Source organism: Myotis daubentonii, chromosome 1 (assembly GCF_963259705.1).
Source record: "Myotis daubentonii chromosome 1, mMyoDau2.1, whole genome shotgun sequence".
NCBI classification, from domain to species: domain Eukaryota; kingdom Metazoa; phylum Chordata; class Mammalia; order Chiroptera; family Vespertilionidae; genus Myotis; species Myotis daubentonii.
In genome coordinates this window covers 232,784,733-232,804,638 of record NC_081840.1, presented here as the reverse complement: position 1 = coordinate 232,804,638, position 19,906 = coordinate 232,784,733, and the positions used below count along the sequence as shown (strand labels likewise).

General features: G+C 61.4%; 1 protein-coding gene and 1 long non-coding RNA gene across 3 annotated transcripts; one reads left to right on the top strand and one right to left on the bottom strand.

Annotated features, from left to right (window-relative positions):
- Window positions 1-127: 127 nt before the first annotated feature.
- Window positions 128-9,060, bottom strand: TNIP2 (TNFAIP3 interacting protein 2). Of its 2 annotated transcripts, none has more exons than XM_059677245.1 (6): window positions 8,687-9,060; window positions 3,508-3,786; window positions 1,960-2,049; window positions 1,400-1,630; window positions 1,216-1,329; window positions 128-798 (listed from the first exon to the last, which is right to left on the bottom strand). In XM_059677245.1, exons 1-6 carry the CDS (start codon window positions 8,969-8,971, stop codon window positions 535-537), a joined length of 1,263 nt encoding a protein of 420 aa, XP_059533228.1. In that variant the 5' UTR covers window positions 8,972-9,060; the 3' UTR covers window positions 128-534. The 2 variants fall into 2 exon arrangements, with proteins under 2 accessions (XP_059533228.1, XP_059533231.1); XM_059677248.1 differs by having other exon boundaries at window positions 8,759-9,060.
- A 2,704-nt stretch (window positions 9,061-11,764) lies between these two features.
- Window positions 11,765-15,437, top strand: LOC132222283 (uncharacterized). Its single transcript, XR_009450170.1, has 3 exons — window positions 11,765-14,148; window positions 14,393-14,626; window positions 14,860-15,437. It is a non-coding gene; the product is annotated as an uncharacterized LOC132222283 (long non-coding RNA).
- The last annotated feature ends 4,469 nt before the right edge of the window (window positions 15,438-19,906 follow it).

Below are 19,906 nucleotides of genomic sequence, written 5' to 3'. Positions count from 1 at the left end.
GAAGAGGGTGTCCCCCAGGAGGTGGCAAGCAGGAGGCAGGCCTCTCATCCGCTGATCTGGCTCCTCCCCAGGTGAAGTGCTGCTGGGCCCCTCGCCCCAGGCCCCACCCTGCAGCCTCAGCAGCCACTGCAGCAAACGTGTTTATTATAAAAATAAGTGGCTCCAAAGCACACGGCTCTCACCTCTGGACGTGTGACAGACACTAAGCAACACAGTGTATTCCATGGCCCTGCCGAGGCCGCAGTGCTCGGCCCTGCAAACCTGGGGTGCCCTTCCACCCTGGAACCCAACGTGTGGTTCCCTCAGGCAGCCCCCTATTCCCGCGAGATGCAGCGTCCCAGGTGCAGGTGGGGGCGGGACCATCGCCTTGGCCTGTGAGCTCCTCCTCCGGCCCCGGCCTGACAGCTGGAGGACCCAAAGCCCAGCCTCTGTTCCACAGCCCGAGGGGACCAAGGTGAAGGCCAGAGCACCTCCAGCCGCATCTCGGGGTCCCATTGTCGCAGGCCGAGGGCACCGGCCTGTCCCCCGCCCGGCTCACAGGCAGCACTCGGCCACGTGTCTGAAGAGCTCCTCGCCCTGCTCGTCGTTGAAGCACTGCAGGCAGTGTGGACACTGCAGCTCCCCCTGGCCTCTCCGGGCGGCTCCGGGGCACCCGCCCTCTGTAGGGGGCGCCAGGCCCTGGGGTGCAGACACAGGCCTCTGGCCACCAGGCACCACCAACTCAGAAGCATTGGTCTCTGCGCGCTTGGGTGCTCTGCTCCCTGTGTGGATCCGGCAGGAGCCTGGCTCTGGGGGGTCCTGGAGAAAGTCCTGGAGAAAAGGCAGAGGATGTAATGGCTGTGCCCGCGGCCACCACGCTGGTCTCGGCTCATCCATCCTCGCCCTGCTTCCTGCTTGGCCCAGAGCCCAAAAGAGAAGAGGTGGCAGGAGGAAGAGCAGAGGCCAGCGGCACCCGGGGCCACAGTCTCCTGCCTGGACACGGGCGCCTCCCCGGGTGCATGGCAGTGAGCACCGGAGGCAGACAACCCTGGGGCGGCCACGGCTGCCACACCCTACGCCAACCTCCTCCGCAGACTTGTCTCCACCGCCGCGCTCGTGCCAGGTGCCAGGGGTGGCTCTGCCGGAGCGGGAAATGGGTCTGAGCAGACAGAGGACTTGGCGTTCATGGGAAGGAGAGAGAGGCCTGAGCGCTCACGGGCCAGCCCTCACACCCACCTGTCTGCGTGCCTGGCGCAGGGCCGCCACCTCGTCCTCCAGCTCCTGGATCTTGCTCTGTGCCCGCTCCCGATCCGCCCTCTCCGACGTGAAGTCGTCCTTGTAGGCAAGGACCTGAAGAGAGCAGGCCCTCAGCCATCACCAGGCTGCACAGGGAGGGACTCGCCTGTCCTGCCCCTCCTACCTGCTGCTCCAGCATCTGCGCCCGCTCCTGCGCCGCCGCCAGCTCCCTCTCGGCCCCCGCACACTCGCTGATTCTCTCCTCCAGCTGCCGGTTGAGCCTGGCAATCTCCTTCCTCATCAGCTCCGCCTCGGGCTGGGGAGCCTGCAGCCCCCGCAGCTGGGCCCGCAGCCCCCGCACGTACTCATCCCTGCTGGCATCGTAGCGCTGCCACTTGGCGTTGAGGTCTTCCACCTGCGGGCGAGTGCAGTGAGCGGCTGGCAGGGCCGCTCTCCTGCCCACTGAGCCGGAAGCTACTGAGGGGCGAGGAAGAGCCGAGGGAGGGTCCCCGGGAATGGAGGGGCCTCTCCTCGCTCCACACAAGCAGCGCCTTCAACACAAGTGGATGTTTCCGGCCTCGGGAGCCGTCTGGATGGTGCCACCTGCCCCCTCTAAGGACACGGAACTGGCGGGTGTGGGAGCCACAGGACGTTCTGTCGTCCTTTTAGGGAAAAGACTGTGTCAGCCAGTGGCCCGGGGGCAGGGCCTGCGGAGCTCTCCCCGAGGGAACAGCAGACACTCACGTGAGTCACCTTCTGTTTCAACAGCCGGTTTTCCTCCTGGAGCTTCTCAACAGCAGCCTGGACAGAGGCGTCCCTGCCTGCATGCTCCTGCTGCACAGAGAGGACTCAGTCACCAGGCGTGTCGGTCACGTGCAGCAGAGGGAAGGACCCAGACCCAGGGGCTGCGGTCACAGGTGCCCCAGGCCCACCCCCCTCTGGGGCCAGGCCACACCCCACCTGCCACCATCACAGGTCAGCAGGGCAGGAGGCTGAGCCCACTGTCCACCGAGCACACTCCGCAGGGGCCACGGAGCTACAGGGCAGGCCTGGCCGTGGCCTGGGCTCACCCCTTCCAAGCCCTCAACCCCGTGGTCTCCAGACACTCAGGGTCAATTTCACGCCGGCTCAGGGGTGTCGCACCCCAAGCCACATCCCAGAGCAGCCCTCACGGGGCAGATCTAGCTGGAGACTCAGGGAGAGCCTGCCTCGGACAGCAGCGTGGGCCCTGTGACAGGCTCTGGAGAATCCCCGACGACAGGAAGTGCTGGCCTCACTCACCGGGGAAGCCCCATGACTCAGCCGAGCCCGGGGCCGGGAAGTGATGCTGACTGAGGCTGCGGGGCAGGCCCACGCCCGCCCACGCTGGCCCAGCCGACCACCATGCCTGGCCACTGTGGATCTCCACAGGGAAAGGACAGCGACTCAAACTGGACGAGAGCAGGCCTCCTCCCAGGGGCCCTCTCCTTCGGCCTCTGACACGTGTCGCTGAGGTGCCCTTTGGGGGAGCCCGCCCGGCTGCGCCGGTTCTCAGGCGGAGTCTCCCGGGACGCTGAGCGCGGAGGGGCCGCCGGCCCAGGACAAGCAGAGCGCCTTGCGGAGCCGCCTGCAGGAGCCCAGCGAGAGGCCCTCCCGCGGCCCAGCCTCCCCGCACCGCACCGCACCGCGGGCCGGAAGGAGCAGGGAGGTCGGCCTCAGCCCATGGCTCCCTCATTCCCTCTGCTCCCCACACCCCCTCAGGAGCCCCTGTGGCTCCATCTGAGGAGATTCCTGACGCTGTGGCCTCACTGCCCCCCTCCCCCCAGCCCAGCTCCCCGTCGGGGCCCACTCCATCCTCACTTCCTGATGAGGACGCTGGAACCAGAGGCCAGCTTCAGAGCCGGCGGCCCGCTCCGGGCTCACGCAGGGCCACACGAGGCTGCGCTCAGTCCTCTGCACAGGCAGCCGGGGAGCCCTGCCCCTGCCCCTGCCCCGCAGGGCCCAGCCCTGCCCCGTGTCCCCGTGTCCCCGTGTCCCCGCGCCGGGGCCCTGCAGGCCAGGTGGGCGGCCTGTGAGCCCAGCTTTCCTGTCGCCTCTGCATGTCCCGTTGTTTATTTCATTTTACTTACTTTTCTTTTTAATTTTTTCCCCTTTTTATTCATTTTTTTTCTTTTTTTTTTTTTTGTCCCATCATTTTAGAAGGAAGCCCTGAGGGCGGGCTCTGCCCAGCAGAAGCGGCTGGGTCTGCGCGGGGCCCGGCTGCCCGCGCCTCCCCACACCGTGCCCCCCACGCCCCCCACCCCCCACGCCTACCTCAGGCCTCTGCTCCCCTGCGGCCCCCTGTCGGGCCTCCAGACACTGGGCCAGGTGCTGGCACATGTGGGCCGTGGCCGCCAGGGTCCTCCGCAGCTGGCGGGTCTCATCGGCCAAGGAGCGGCACAGGGTGTCGCTGGCGGCCCGCGCCCGCTCCTTCTCCGCCACCCGCCGCCGCAGCAGGGCCACCTCCTCCTCGCGCTCCGGCCCCGGCTGGCTCCGCAGCTGCTGCGTCTCCTTCTCCTTCTCCTCTAGCTGCTCCGACAGCCTCTCGATTTCCTGGAAGAGTGAGAGGCGGATTTACTTCAGGAAAAGCACATCAGAGACCGGTGTCCACAGCAAGGAACAGCCTGGTCCCGTTGCTCGGCAACAGGCACGCGCGGCCAGCTTCCAGACTCACAGCTCCGGCCGCGGAGCCTCGCCTAAACCCATCCTCACCAGCAAGGCCCCGCGGCGGTTCTCAGCAGCGAGGGACCCTGCGGCCGCACTTGAGGGAGGGCCGACGCCACCACCCGCCCGCACTTGGGAGGCGACCTGACTCAGAGGCAGGATCTTGGCAGAAGTGAACAGTTAGGATGGAGTCAGACTGGACTAGAAGGGACCCCATCAAATGACCAGGGTCCCTGTGAGCAGAGGGAGATGTGCACACGCGGAAGGCCACGTGGAGGCGGAGACGGCAGTGGCATCTCCGGGCAGAACACAAGGCGGGCACTGCCACCAGAGGCGGGAGGCCAAGAAGGACCCCGGAGCCCAGGGCCCCACGTCCCGGCGGACAGCCTGGAAGATGAGCTGGGAGGAAGCGGAGGGAGGGGTGTGGCCTGCTGGTACCAGACACCGGGAACCTAGAACCTTCTCTTTTACAAAAACATCAACATCCAGAGGGCCCCAAACTGGAAACCGACATTCCTGTTCCCACCAGCCGCGCTCAGAGAGGAGCCATTCCCTCTGGGCGCTTCTCTCCAGAACTGCTACAGGCACGACCTCGCCTTCCCTCCGGAACCGCCTTTCTCCGCCCGCCTAGTGCTTTTGACCTTGGGGTTCCAGTTCACAGCCCCCACCTCCGCCGCCATGCGCTGCCTCCTGTCCTCGTGCAAACACCCGGGTAAGTGCCCACAGTCGCACGCCGCGGCGGCTTTAGGACTGGGGTTCAGCACTAATGGGTGGAACTCGGGACCCCACCCCATGCAAACGCCTCCATGGGTCAGCCCAGCACATGACGGCACGCTCTGGCCCGTGCCCAGCGAACGTTCTGGAAACCTTGCCCTCGCAGGGGATTTCTGAGAGTCCTCTTTCCCCACTTCCCTCGGACTTTGCTCTAGAAACGAAGGAAGAGGGGAGAACTTAAGTTAGCGTGGCCACCTGGCTGTGGCAGAGGCCTCAGGGGAGGGGCAGGCAGGCGGGAGGTGCAGGGGGGGATGAGGCCATCAGACCCTGGCAGGGGAAGCGAGCCCCCCAGGACAGGAGCGTTGGCGGGGCTGGCAGCGACGGTGGCAGCCTGAGAACTGACGCTTCACGGGGCTCCTGGCCAGACCCCGACTTTCACTTTCACCCAGGAAGAAGCCCCTGGGGGGGGCAGCGGGCATCAGCGCCTCCTCCAGGCGGCCTAGGCCCCCAGGGCTGGGAGGCCGCGGAGCGGGGGGCCTCTGCCCACGGCCTGTGGACCCCCCACCCCACTGTGTGCCGCCAGCGGGGGGCCGTGCAGGCCCCATGGTAGCCGCACCACATGAGAAGCAGGAGGAGGAAGCCAGGTGGAACCAGGCTCTAGCCCAGGGGCGGGCAAACTTTTTGACTCGAGGGCCACAATGGGTTCTTAAACTGGACCGGAGGGCCGGAACAAAAGCATGGATGGAGTGTTTGTGTGAACTAATATACATTCAAAGTAAACATCATTACATAAAAGGGTACGGTCTTTTTTTTCAATAGTTTTATTCATTTCAAAACGGATCCGGCCCGCGGGCCATAGTTTGCCCATGGCTGCTCTACCTGCTGCTGTTCCCGTGGCGCTGAGCCCAAACACACACCCGCCTGCTGCTTGGCCTTGAATGTGTGTGTTTCCTTTAAAAACCGACCACTTTTTTTTTTAATTGAACTTTTTTTGAGAGAGAGAGGAAGGGAGAGAAACATTGATCTGTTGTTCCACTTACTCTCATGTATGCATTCACTGGTTGACTCTTATGTGCCCTGACCAGGGACTGAGCCCCCAACCTTGGCCGACGGGGACGGCACTCTAACCAGGGCAATAACGGACCCCTTTCTGAAGGCCCGCCCGCTGGTCAGGGCCTGCCCGGGTCTCACCCCCTGGCTCGCAGGAGCCTCCTCACCTGCCGTGTTCTCGGCCTCCTCGGCACCTGGGCTCTGCTGCTGCGTCGCTACCGTGTCCCCCACCACCGCGCCCACCCCCCCACTGGACCTACTTCCCACCCTGGCTCCGCAGTGCGCACGAAGAGCAAGGTGGCAGGCACAGGTCTGCCCTGGGCTCATGTCCATTAAATGCTAGTTATTCAGATCAAAAGCTGCCGTTCCAGCAGCATGACAGCGACGGCCTGTCCTTGTCCCCGTCTGACACTGGTTTACTCAGGGTCACTGCATGTTTGTATATGAAACACTGTCATTACACAAACCCATACAACATGCGAGAGAGGGAATTCTACAACTAACACAAGACCAGGCCAGTCTCCCGCGGAACCACAGATGCGGCAAACTGAGTCCCCACCAACCATACCACAGCGTGAGCAGGAGCGGCGACAGCGATCTCAGGCCTCACTCCACCCACCACACCATCTCCACTCGCCCAAGAGCAGCTTCTGTCATCTCTCCCTTCTGCACATGGGCACGCGGAGGCGCGTGGGTTAGGGCAGCTGCTGGTGTGACCAGGCAAGGAGGCAGCGGCACTGGCCGCCCAGCCTCACTGCCTCCGGCAGCCGCAGCTCCCTCACACCCTGCCTCGGGCTGGAGGGCCCGGGCCAGACCTGAGCTCTAAGCACCTTCCTCGCTGGGCAAACGGAACGGTGAGAAACGACATCTCTACGAACAAGGAGCAGCTCATCCCTGGGCCAGGGGTGGGGCGTGTGTGGTGGGGGGCCGTTCACAGAGCTCCCCAAGGGCACTCTGTCCACGTGCCCCAGGCCTGGCACCGGCCCAGCCCCACGTGGAGGCAAATGCCTGGTTCTGACTGGGCGATACAGAGAGCAGGACCTGGGCCGTCCTCCACCTGCTCACAGCACACAAACCACAGGCAACGGCCATCCGCAGGGCACGTTTGGTTGACCCTGAAGGACTTGCCAGCCTTATTTTTTGTCTTAAAAATCAGCTTTCAAATGTCAGTGAAGGCGCTGGCCCGGCAGCTCAGTTGGCTAGAGTGTCGTCACGATATGCCAGGTGTGGTTCCGTCCCTTGTCAGGGCCCATATGGGAAGCAGCCAATAAATGCATAAGTGGGACAACAAAATCAATGTTTCTCTAAAACCAATCAATAAAGTTTTAATTAAAAAAGGCCCGGATCTGATAGCTTCACAGGTGAATTCTACCAAACATTTAAGAATTAATACCAATTCTCAAGTTTCCCCAAAAAAACCGAAGGAGGGGGAATACTTCCGATATTTCTGATGCCAGTATTACCCTGATACCAAGACAAAGACACTACACAAAACCTACAGCCCAATGCTCCTTATGAACTCTCAGCAAAAAATTCTCACCAAAATACTAGCAAACCATATTCAGCAACATATTAAAAGGCTTACACACCATGACTAAGTGGGGTTCTTTTCCTAGAATGCAAGGATGGTTAAACTTATGAAAATTGGTCAATGAATGAATTAGATTGAATGTGAACATCTCACAATATATACAAATATCAAATCATGTTGTATACCTGAAATTAATATATCAATTATGTCTAAAGGGAAAAAAAGCAGTTTACATTATAATACCAGTGTTCTGGGCTGGAAACTTAAGTTGGCCTAGTTCCATGCTTACCCTACACTCAGTACTGCCCCACGGCGCCTTCCTCCATCCCTTTCACAACTTGCTTCAAGGAGTGACCACTTATGTGCATGTATGACCTGCAATTAATTTAAAGGGCAGGAAGTGGGTCTCGATCGTCTCTGCACTCCCTAGCCTCGTGTGAAACAGCGTGCAATTACCAACTTCGCACGGCAGCAAAGGCGTCACACTTTGCCCCATCTGACCTTACAGCCACCTCCTGTGTCATGCTCCACACACTCTCCACGCCAGTTATACTGGCTAAGCACTCCTACCGGGCCTGGCACAACTCGGTGCTACACACACCCCGGGAGATGACAGCCTACACTCATTGCTGGGAGAAAGGGAAGAACCATCCCCAGGTGTCCACACACACACTACTTCCACAGAAAGGATTCTCGGCGGAAAAGGCCCGATAAACACCTGAGTAGCAATGGTCCGTAACATTCACATCTGCGCACCCACTATGTGCAGGAGATGAAGCTGTGTACTCGATACGTTAAACCGTGTGTTCACAACGTAAGACAGTATGCTACACATAATATTTTCGACAGGCAATAGGTTATTTCTACAATGTCTATTCACTCAATGAGGATATGAGCTTCATAAAGACAGAAATCAGCCTTTCTTGATCCTTTCTGCATTTTTAAACATATTTTTCTATTGCTTTCATAGAGGAAGGGAGAGGGAGAAAGAGAAACATCAGTGATCGGAGAGAATCACTGATCTGCTCCCTCCTGCAGGCCCCACACCGGGGATCCAGCAGCAACCGGGCATGTGCCCTGACCCCACGCTCAACCACTGAGCCACCCCGGCCGGCCCTGTCTGCACTTCAGTGCCCATCAAATCCCCCGCGGGGAATGCCGCGCCAGGCAGGAAGACAAGTGCCCTAGACCTCATCTACCTGCGGAGGTAAAGGACGAAATAAAGGCCAACACAAGCAGACTCGGAGCAGAGATCAAAGGACGGAGGCGGGAGGGTGGACAGGAAAGGAGAGGGGCTCGCCATGGCACAGGCAGTGCGCCCTGCGGCAGGTGGCCGTCAGGTAGGAAACTCAGCACCGCGTCCTGAACTACCCGCCCACCCACGATTCCCGGTAACTCCCAAGGGCGCAGACACGCCCCTGAGGCCTCGATGGGCCCCGCGCCCATCACGCACCCGCACCCGCACCCGCGCCCAGCCCCGGCCGGCGGGCGCACCTGGCGCAGCGCGGCCTCCACGGCGCCGGCGCCGCCCTCCCGCTGCCGCAGCTGCTCCCGGAAGCGCGCCACCTGCTCCAGCAGCGCGTCCACGAGCGACGGCGCCGCGTCCCCCTCCAGCGCGGCCAGGCGGGCGCGGAGGCGCTCAATGAGGGCGTCTCGGGCGGCCAGCTGCTCCTGCAGGCGCCTCAGCTGCTGCCCCGCCTCGTGGTACAGGCCGCAGAGAGTGGCGGCCGCGCGCGGGGCCCCCTCCCGCCCGCCGGGCCCCGCGTCCCCCGACGACATGTCTGCGGGCCTGGACCGGGAAGCGCGCGGCCTTCGGGCCACTTCCGCGCCGGGTCCGGGCCGGACGCCCACCTCCCGGAACTTTAGTCTGCGAGCCCCGCCCCCGCCAACAGCTGGGACCCGCCCACCGCCGAGTGTCGGTTACGCCCACTTTCTAGCGCGTAGACCCGCCCCCCGGGGGCCCAGGACCCGCCCATTTCCCGGCCCCGCCTGCCGCCGAGTGTCGGTCACGCCCACCGCCGAGACCCAGGGCTCGCCCACCGCCCTGAGCCGGGCTGTCCCCGATCCTGTCCGGGGCCCTGTGGCTGTCCACGCACGCGGGTGCTGGCTTATCCCAGCGGCCCCCTCCCCCCGCATCTGGGGCCGGACGTGGGCAGGGGTAGAGCGGCCTCTGATGTAGCTACTGATGGGAGGAAAAGAGGGCGTCAGAGACGACCCCAAGTTTGGGACCTGAGCGCGGATCCACAGCCCCAGCTGCACGCCGGTCGGTTCCTGGAGCTACAGGGAGAGAGACGTCCCCAGAGCTGAGCCTAGCGAGGTGCCCACCCACCCGGGGCGCACGGGGCGCCCTCCCCCGCACGCCCTGCTCCAGGGACGTGACTTGTTCTTGGAGCAGAAAGAAGTCCGCAGGGAGCTGCCCTCTCCACGCTCGCTTCTCAGCATCCCTTTCCTTTCCCCAGTGATTTTCCGTGGCTCCACGCCTATTTCTTTTTCAGGGTCCGAGTTTTGCCCACGATGATGCCCGAGCATACGTGCGGTCTTTCAAAAGGTCCCTCCGGCCGAATCGCTGCTGGCCGCTGCCCTGGGCGGGTGCCCCTCCTCGTCCGGGCCGTGAGCTGCATCCTGCTTCTGACCCTTTGCCTCTTCGGAGCCGAGCTGGGCGGAGCCTTGCATCAGCCAAGCCGGCGGCGAGCCTGTGCCCTCCCCACCCGCAGGGGCGTGGTGGGGAGCGAGCGCGGAGTGCCCAGGGCCGGCCCGCCCGTAGGAAGGACGTGCTGGGCGCCGGCGGTGGTGGAGGACCGAAGCGCTCTTAGCGGGGCCGTCTTCGTTGCTCAGTGATGTGTGACCTGGCGCCGGTCCCTGTGAAAATGAATAAGGAAACCTCACCAACGGAGGCGGCCGGCCAGAAGGGGGCGCTCTCACCCAGGACCAGCGGATGGCCATTACCCGGAGAATCGTCCATTGGGCTCCAGCTGACAGTCCTCCATTATAGGCCCCAACAGGTAAGGATGTGCAGCTGGCCCCGCCGGCGGCCTCAGTGGCTGAGCGCCGACCTATGAACCGGGAGGTCCCGGTTCCATTCCCGGTCAGGGCACAGGCCCATGGGGGGCGTTCAGGAGGCAGCTGATCCATGATTCTCTCTCATCATTGATGTTTCTGTCTGTCTGTCTCTCTCCCTTCCTCTCTGAAATCAGTTTTTTAAATGTACAGCTGGTCCTCCGATAACCTCTTCTTTAATTATAACGTTTATGAGAAAAAAGTCGTTTCCCAGCTGGGACCACTTTCTGGAATTGACACGTGTTCCGTGTGCATGTGTGTGCGTGTGTGTGTGTGTGTGTGTGTGTGTGTTTCTTCCCGCATCTCAACGAAGTGCACAGATTACCTTGTGAGTTGAATGGCATGTCCGTATTGTCCCAGTCGGGGTGGGTGTGGGTGCGGGTGCGGGTGACCCTGCAGTGGAAGGGCGTCCTGCCTGGGTGGGGTCCCAGGAGCCTTGCGCCCTGAGCGGGAGGACTGGCCGCTTGTGACCCTGAACTAGAATAAGATGGTTGGAAAATAGTGATCTTTGTCTTCCTTAATCTGTCTTAAATGTATTGTAGCTCATATTTATCTCAATGTTTAGTGTTAGAAGTGTTTTGAGCCAAAACCGGTTTGGCTCAGTGGATAGAGCGTCGGCCTGCGGACTGAAAGGTCCCAGGTTCGATTCCGGTCAAGGGCATGTACCTGGGTTGCCGGCACATCCCCGGTGGGGGATGTGCAGGAGGCGGCTGGTCGATGTTTCTCTCTCATCGATGTTTCTGACTCTCTATCTCTCTCCCTTCCTCTCTGTAAAAAATCAATAAAATATGTTTTTTAAAAAAAAGGTGTTTTGAGTCTTTATTTAGAAATTTGGTATTTTTCTGACCAGAAATATGCTGCAGGGACTTAACTCTTTGTTGTTGTTGTTGTTGTTAATCCTTACCTGAGGATATTTTTTACATTGCTTTTTCAGACACAGTGTAAGGAAGGGAGGGAAGGAGGGAGTGGGGAGAGAGAGAGACAGAGAGAGAGAGAGAGACAGAGAGAAACATCGACTGGTTGCCTCCTGCACATGCCCCAAGGTGGGGAGCAAACCCCCAAACAAAGTATGTGCCCTTGACCAGGAATTGAACCCACAACTCTTTGGTGTGCAGGCTGACGCTCTAACCACTGAACCAGGCCAGGCAGCTTGGAACTTAACTCTTATTTATACAAACTAACCTAGGGTAAAATTGGTTTCGTTATATGTCGTTTTGCTTAAAGTCACAGTTTCCAAAAACCTATTGTTCACCATCCTACAAAAATCAACTAGGTATTGTCACCAAAAATAATTTATTTGTGAAAAAGAAAAGATTTCCATCCGGTATGTGCAGAGTTGGGGAGCCAGGTGCACACACTGAGGGAAGTCGAGGGGAGGGGCTGCTGTGAACAATTCTTCCTGCTGGGCTCTAGACATTCAGGGGGCGGGCTCTTCCCACACGTCCTGGCCCCTCCCACATGTCCTAGCTCCTCCCACGTGCCCTAGCTCCTCCCACATGTCCTGGCCCCTCCCACGTGCCCTAGCTCCTCCCACAAGCGATGGCCCCATCCCACATGACCTGGCCCCGCCCACTGCCCTAGCTCCTCCCACACGCCCCGGCCCCTCCCAGGGACTCTTGCCTTCTGTCCAGGTTGAGGTCTCTCATGAGCTTTGCCCCCTGCGACATGGAGGATTTCTGGACATGGCGTCTTCTGGGAGAAATCAGCTCCCCCAGCCACCCGGCCAATAGGCGGTAAGAGGCCGTCGTTACCCTGAGCGCACACGTTCCTCCAGTGACTTCCCTTCCAAACAGCCCTCCCTTTACCGTCCGATGACGTTCCTCTCCTGCGTTTGTTGGACTTGGCGGCGGCTTATTGCTCAGGCGGCTTGTCTCAAATTGCAATTCCTTGCTGTCTCTGATTAAACCCATCGTTTCTGGTAAAATAACGGAGTTTCACTTTTTATTATTTTAGTATTTTTTTAAGATTTTTTAAAATGGATTTTTAGAGATAGAGGAAGGAAGAGAGAGAACCATCAATGGAAGAGTGAAACATCTATCCGCTGCCTCCTGCACACCCACCCCCTACCCAGGATGGAACCTGCACCCCAGGCATGTGCCCTGACCGCGAATGGACCCGCAACCTTTTGGTGCATGGATGACGCCCAACCAACCGAGCCACACTGGCCAGGGCCGGACTGTTGTATTTTTCAGGTTGACACCTGGAGCCTGGTTCCCAGCTGTGAGGTGAGCGCCCGAGCCTGTCCCTCGGCTCTGGGGGTCACGCGTGTTCCGGAAGGAGCGCCTGGATTGTAGGGAGAAACCTGTAGCTGGGAGCGGCCTCCAGAGCGACCCCATCGCCTGACACTCGGCCTCGGATGGACCAGGTGACCAGGCGCGTGACTCCTGGGCTTGGTCTCAAAGCACCGCAGCCACTGCCTCGCCTGGGAGGGCTGGCCCTGGGCAGCCATGCACATCATGCGGACGCTGGAGAGGCCACAGGAGGGGCTGGGACAGCTGAGCCATGGCGGGAGCCCAGCCCTCTGCAGGCTGTGTGCACACAGGGGTGCCACCCCCACCCCAGCTCCCAGGCAGGGGGAGCCAAGGAAACCATCCTCCGCTGGTCCTGCGGGGGACCCCTGGGAACCCGGAAGTCTGGGGAAGGAATTGGGGCCACCTCGCCCCTGGTGTATTTGAGCAGCTGTGGGCACCATCATATCTACCCCTAAAGGCAGCAAAGGGACGAAATTCTGGACCCGGAGGCTGAGGTTGGGGGCACGTTCGGACAGAGCAGTTCCAGCCCCCCTGTCGGTGGTGGGAGCCTGAGCTGGCCCCTCCCTTCTGTTCCACACCCGCTTGTCCCCGCTCTGTCCCCAGAGCCCTCTCTGAACTTGCGCCCTCGCTGTCAGAGGGTGTGGGGCTGAGCGCAGGGCTGTGGGCAGCGGAGGTCGAGCAGCGGGAGGCCTGGACAGGACCCTGGGGAGGGGGGTGCCGGCCCCAGGAGGCCCCTCCTGCCACACACCTCTGGCCACGATGCTCAATAGCCACCTGGAGAAACGACCCCTGACCCACCCGCACAATCATTTCCTTTTTTTTTTTTTTTAATAGTTATTGATTTCAGAGAGAGAGAGAGAGAGAGAGGGAGAGAGAGAGAAATATCAATGATGGGAGAGAATCATTGATCAGCTGCCTCCTGCACGACTCCCACCAGGGATCAAACTCACAACTTGGGCATGTGCCCTGACTGGGAATCAAACCCTGACCTCCCAGTTCGTAGGTCGACACTCAACCGCTGAGCCATACTGGCCAGCATCATCTCTTGATCAAGTGGTCAAAACGCAAATGCTGCAGGATTTATGTTCCGTTCCTGGTGGGTGCGGGCGCCTCAGGCAGCTGGGCTCATGGGCAGAGCCCAGGGACTTTGCACACCAAGGAAGGGCCCAGGCAGAGCAGAGGAGACGGGGACGGGTGCTGGGCTGCCTGGGGCCCTTGGCCCTGCCCCTCCGAGCTGCTCCCTGCCCTAGACCACACTCTGGGTCTCCAGGAGACCCCACTGGGCCCTCAGCCTTCCCCGTGAGTGTCCACAAGGGGGCGATGTGACTGGTGTTTTAAGGGGCCACCAGGTTTGGGGGCCAGAGCCTCAGGCAGGACCCAGAGTATGTGCCAGCCCCACCTTCCGCCCAGCCTGAGCATGCACAGCTGGGGCCCGGGCTCTTGTCACTGAACGCTGTGTTGGTGTAAGAATGTCCAAACCTGTACAGAATTGTTCCCTTTAATTTCTTTTATTTATTGATTTTTAGAGAGAGAGAGGAAGAGAGAGGAAAAACACATCAATTTGTTGTTCCACTTATTTTTGCATTCACTGGTTGCTCCTTGTATGTGCCCTGACCAGGGATCAAACCCATAGCCTTGCCCTAACCGGTTTGGCTCAGTGGATAGAGCGTCGGCCTGTGGACTGAAGGGTCCCAGGTTCGATTCCAGTCAAGGGCATGTACCTTGGTTGCAGGCACATCCCCAGTGGGGCGGGTGCAGGAGGCAGCTGATCGATGTTTCTCTCTCATTGATGTTTCTAACTCTCTATCCCTCTCCCTTCCTCTCTGTAAAAAAATCAATAAAATATATTTTTAAAAAAAACAACAAAAAACCCATAGCCTTGGCATATTAGGACAATGCTCCAACCAACTGAGCTACCCAGCCAGGGCGAGAATTTTTATAAAAATTTATTTGAGCTACTCTCTCTCTCTCCCCCCGCACCCCCCCCCCCATCACTCCGGCACCCTTTCCTCTCTCCTTTTCCCAGGCATGTTCTCTCTGACTCTTTTTCCTAAGCTCCAAGGGCCCTTCTTTTGCCTCTGTAACTCGTTTCCTGGGCCCACCCAGCCCAGCTGGCTCACCTTTCGTTCCTCAGTGACTTTTTTTTTTTTAATATATTTTATTGATTTTTTACAGAGAGGAAGGGAGAGGGATAGAGAGTTAGAAACAGCGATGAGAGAGAAACATCGATCAGCTTCCTCCTGCACACCCCCTACTGGGGATGTGCCCGCAATCAAGGTACATGCCCTTGACAGGAATCGAACCCAGGACCCTTCAGTCCGCAGGCTGACGCTCTATCCACTGAGCCAAACCAGTCAGGGCCCTCAGTGACTTTCTAAATAAACTTTCTCTTATCATTTGGAAGAAAGAATTTTATTGAGCTAAAAAGAGGACACACCTGAAAGCAAGATGTCAACAGTGAGGTAAGTGCCGCAGAGTGACAGGGTGCGGCTTCTTTTGTGCGGGGGGGGGGGGGGGGGGCGGGGGGGGCCAGGAGGGAACGCGAGGAGGTTACCAGGGACGGGGTGCAGGACAGGCCGCAGGTGTGTGCTCTCCTGAGGCAGTGCCACTTATTCCAAAGGTGCCTCAGCCCAGCCCTGGCGGGTGTGGCTCCGGTGGTGGGAGCTTTGTCCCTTGCACGGAAGCGTGACTGGCTTGATTCCAAGTCAGGGCACATACCCCAGTTGTGGGTTTCATCTGATCAGTGTTTCTCTCTGTCCCTCTCCCTTCCCCTCTCTCTCAAATCAATAAAAACATTTAAAGAATATTTCCTGATAGACTGCGTGGCTGACAAAATAAGGACCCCACAAAGGTGTCCCTGTCCCAACCCCCAGAACCTGTGGCCATGTCACCTTCCCTGGCGAGGGAGAAGCGAGGGTGCGTGTGGACTGAAGCAGCTGAGCCCGGCCGGCGTGGCTCAGTGGTTGAGCGTCACCCTAGATTCCTGGTCAGGGCACAGGCCCCGGCTTCTTGGAGCGGGCCCAAGAGAGGGTCTCTGGGCTGGGGGAGATCAGCACAGAGGGGGGAGGGTCCATGATGAAAACAAGAGTCCAGCCCTCGCTGGTGTGGCTCAGTGGATAGAGCGTCAGCCTATGGACTCAAGGGTCCCAGGTTCGATTCCGGTCAAGGGCATGTACCTTGGTTGTGGGCACATCCCCAGTAGGGGGTGTGCAGGAGGCAGCTGATCAATGTTTCTCTCTCATCGATGTTTCTAACTCTCTATTCCTCTCCCTTCCTCTCTGTAAAAAAATCAATAAAATATATTTTTTAAAAATAAATTAAAAAAAAATAAACAACAAGAGCCCAGTGCACGGTCAGCTCTGAGACCCCAGCCTTGCCCCACCCACCGTCCCTCAGGGCCAGGACGTGGAAGCCGGGCCTTGCCCCTTGAGGCAGGACGTGGGAGGGCATTTCTCCGGAAACCTGATTAGCCAGGACCCGGGGCCATGTCCTCTGGTCACTGCAGGACAAAGGTCCCTCAGCAGCCTGCTCCCAGGTCCACTCCCGTGGTCAGCGGGGGGCGGGGAGGGAACTGCAGGCTTTCTGAGGTGCACACCTTCTCAGCTGGGATTTTACCCTCAGCCACACTTCCCCAAGAGTTTGCGATCTTACTCCCCCGCATATGTCATCAGTTTGGCTCAAATAAAGCCTTATAAAATGTTTAGAAGGCCCTGGTTGGGTGGGTAGCTCAGTTGGTTAGAGCATTCTCCCAATGCGCTAAGGTTGCGGGTTCGATCCGTGGTCAGGCCACTTACAGGAAGCAACCACTGGCCTGGCTGGCTCAGGGGCTGAGCATGGACCTAGGAACCAGGTGGTCACCATTCGATTCCCGGTCAGGGCACAGGCCCGGTTTCGGGCTCCATCCCCAGTGGGGGCCGTGCAGGAGGCAGCGGTCCATGGTTCTCTCTCATCACTGATGTTTCTCTCTCTCTCCCTCTCCCTTCCTCTCTGAAATCAATAAAAACATTTTTTAAAAGCACGAAAAGCAAAACAAAACAAAAATAAACTTGAAGGAAAAGAAGCAACAATAAATGCATAAACACTAGTAAATCTCTCTTTCAAATCAATGGAACATTAAACAGTGACAGCCAGGAGGAAGCGCCCTGCGGGGAAGGGGCGGGGCTGGGAGGCCGGGGGGCGGGGGGAGGGATTGGGGGGCTGGGAGGCCGGGGGTGGGGGGGCTGGGAGGCCGGGTGGGGGGGCTGGGAGGCTGGGGGGCGGGGGCCGCGCTGCCCGGGGGGCGGGGGGGGGACAGGGAGGAGGCCGCCGTGGATGCGGGCGCGGGGGGCAGTGCGAGGGCCGGAGGGAGGAGGTGGCGCGGGCGGCGGACGCAGGGAGGGCCGAGCCGGGTGCGGGCGCGGGGCTGTGGGCGGACGGACGCGGGTGGACCCAGCGAGGGAGCGGAGCCGAGGACCGTCCCTCCAGGGAACCGCGCCCGGTGGGGACGGGGACGGGCGGCCGGTGGCCCCCGAGGCCGGGGCAGCGACGCCGCCAGCTGTCTGGGGGAGGAAGGCGAAACCGAAAGGACGGGCGGAAAGTTGCGATGGAAAGTGAGGGCGGGACCTGCTGCGGAGCCCGCGGGGCACGGCGCCTGCCAGGGGTCCCCCACCCCGACGGCGAGCAGGAGGGGGTCCCCCAGCCCGCGGCGGGGCTGGGCAGCAGGAGGCCGCTCCGGCCGCTGCGGGCGGAGGAGGCCGTGAGCACCGCGCTCACCTGGTCACTGGGGGGCGGGCGGACGGTGTCCCCGCGGCCTGCGGCTCACACGCATCCCTGTTCGGTGACTCGCTCTTTGTGCCGGTTTCCACGGAAACGTAGAAACGCAGACAGCGTGAAATCCTGTGTCCCCCCCCGCCCCCCCACACACCCCGTGAGTGCGCTGGCGCGTTGGCGGTGCCCATCCTCACCCAGGGCATGTTTCCCACTGACTTTAGAGGGAGAGTAAGGGAGGGGAGGGGAGGGGAGGGACATCACCGCTGCCTCCTGCAGGCCCTGCTGTGATGGAGCCGGAACCTGGGCCGGTGCCCTGACCGGGAACCGAACCCGCGACCTCCCGGTGCGTGGGCCGCCGGTCAAACCCCGAGCCGCACCGGCGGGCTGGCGCCCTTCTCTCCCCGCGAGCCCTGGTCCGGCTGAGCTGGCCCTGCCTCTGAGGGGGGCCGGGCACCCCAGCAGCAGCTCGGGAGGCGCTGAGAGGCGCAGGCGGCTTTGCCCTCGCCTTTTCAACATGAAACAGAGAAAGTGAGGAGGCAGCCAGACGCCCAGGCGCGGAGCCCGGTCCCGCGGGAGCCCCTCCGAGCCGGTTTTCTCTTGGAAAGGGAGGCGCCCCGCCATCTCCTGTGGCTGCACCCACCGAGGGGGCAAGGGTGCGAAGGCCTGGGCACAGCGGGCGCTCAGCGAAGGCCTAGTGCCCCCCCACCAGCAGGCTCAGTCCCCCCTGTGCGCCCTCCCGCCTCCTCCTGGCCTCCTTCCCACGGGGACCTAGCCCCCTGCCCTAGCCCCCTGCCCTAGAGCCCCCTCCCCCGGCGCCCCAGGGCCAGCGCTGGGCCCTGCTCTGCTCAGAAGTTCGCAGTGGACAGGCCGGTCCACCTGCCCCTGGGCTTGCCCCCTGTCCTGGGGGAGAGGGAGGGGGGGGGCAGAGCCCAGAAGCAGCCTGCAGCCGGGCGAGTGGTGGCGGGCTGGGCTGAGCCAGGGCAGAGGGGAGGGGAGGAGAGACAGGGTGTCAGGAGTTGGGCTGATGGGTAGAGAGTGGCCTGGGAAGGGGGTTGTACCCCAAGACGCCCGTCATGGTTTGGGGACCCTCGGGAATGGCCAAAGTGCACCTGGAGGACAGAGGATGGAAAGGGAAGGGAGGGTTCCCCGGCGCTGGGCGGGGCAGGTGCTGAAGGTTCAGGGACACCCACCAGCACCCACGGGGCGGAGAGGTCCGGGTGCCTAGTGAGGCCCAGGCTGCCGGCCGAGGGGCCTGGAGGGCAGCCTGGGGGGGCCCAGTGCCTCTGGGTCCCTCACCCCCGCCTCTGGCCGGGGGGCTCCACAGTCACACCGGCCACCTCACACCCTGTCTCATGTCCCTCCTCCTAGTGCCCAGCCCTGGCCTGGGGGGCGGCTGCCCGGACCCTAAGCTGGTGGTGGGACCCCCCCCCCCCCGTGAGTGAGGCCCCAGCCTTGACGGCCACAGCTTCCCCTTCCAGACCCCAGGGCCTTCCCCAAGGTCACGTGGGCTCGGGAGTGGGGGACAGGGGCCACTGGAACCCCGAGTCTGGAAGGAGGAAGGCGGGGTGAGCCACCCACCCCCCACGCCACGGGCCGGAAGCCCCAGAATAGAAGGGGCCCTTCAGGTCCCAGATTGGCCCCGGGCTGAGGGCAGGGTGTCAGGTATAAAAATAGAGCCTCGAGCGAGTGCGTGGGCCGAGCCCTCCACCCACAGGGAGTTTGGAAATAGACCTTCCTGGTGGGGCTGCCTGACTGCGTCTGTGTACAAGTTCCACCCAAACAACCTCAGGCTCAGGCGAGGCAGCAGCTGACCAGGCTGGGGTGCTGATGGCGCCAGGGGCCGGTGGCCGGCAGTCAGGGGGCAGCCGCTAGGGAGGGGGCAGCCGAGGGAGGGGCAGGGGGGGCGGCTGGCCCTGGAGTTGGCCTCCCAGCCCAGGACTCCCTCACCCTCCAGGGCCCTTCCAAGTTGGGAGGTCTTGGTCCCCAGGAGCCCCCTCTGACTGTCCCCCACACCCTCTCGGGCGGCTGAGAAGGGAGCCGATGCCCACCCACGGGTCCCCCTGCACTGGCCATGACGAGCAGCCGGGCAGGCTGCCCTCCGGTGCTCACAGTGGGCAGCGGACCTGCCCCCAGGAGCCCAGCCCAGGGAATGGGTCGAGGCATGCAGCCAGTCCTGCCAGTCCCAGGCGGTAGTGGGTGGGGCTGGGATGGAGGTGGGCCTCGGGCTGTGACACTGAGCTGGCTCTCCCAGTGGCAAAGCAAGGGGCTGGGGGCAGGGGGCAGGGGCAGGGGGAGGCAGCGGCCAGGCTCTAGCTCCAAGTCCAAACAGACTTCCCATCGCCATGTCCTGAGCCACCCCCAGAGCCCGCCTTCTGGCCCCACCCCCGTGTGTCCCCTTGGCTTGGTTCCAGCAAAAGAACACCTGGTGGGGCTCAGCCTGTGCTGGGCTGGCCTCTTCCCTCCCCCAGCCCCTTGGGCCCCCGGCCAGCGTCTGCCCTTCCCAGCTCATGGCTTCCTGGGACCTGGGGCTGGGGGTCCATCCCCCACACCTCCTCCTCCTCACCCCCCAGGCATGGGCCCCTTTTCTGAGAGGCTCACCAGCTTGCGGGTCTTGCTCCCTCTCCCTGGAACACCTGCACTCTATCTCCACCGCTCA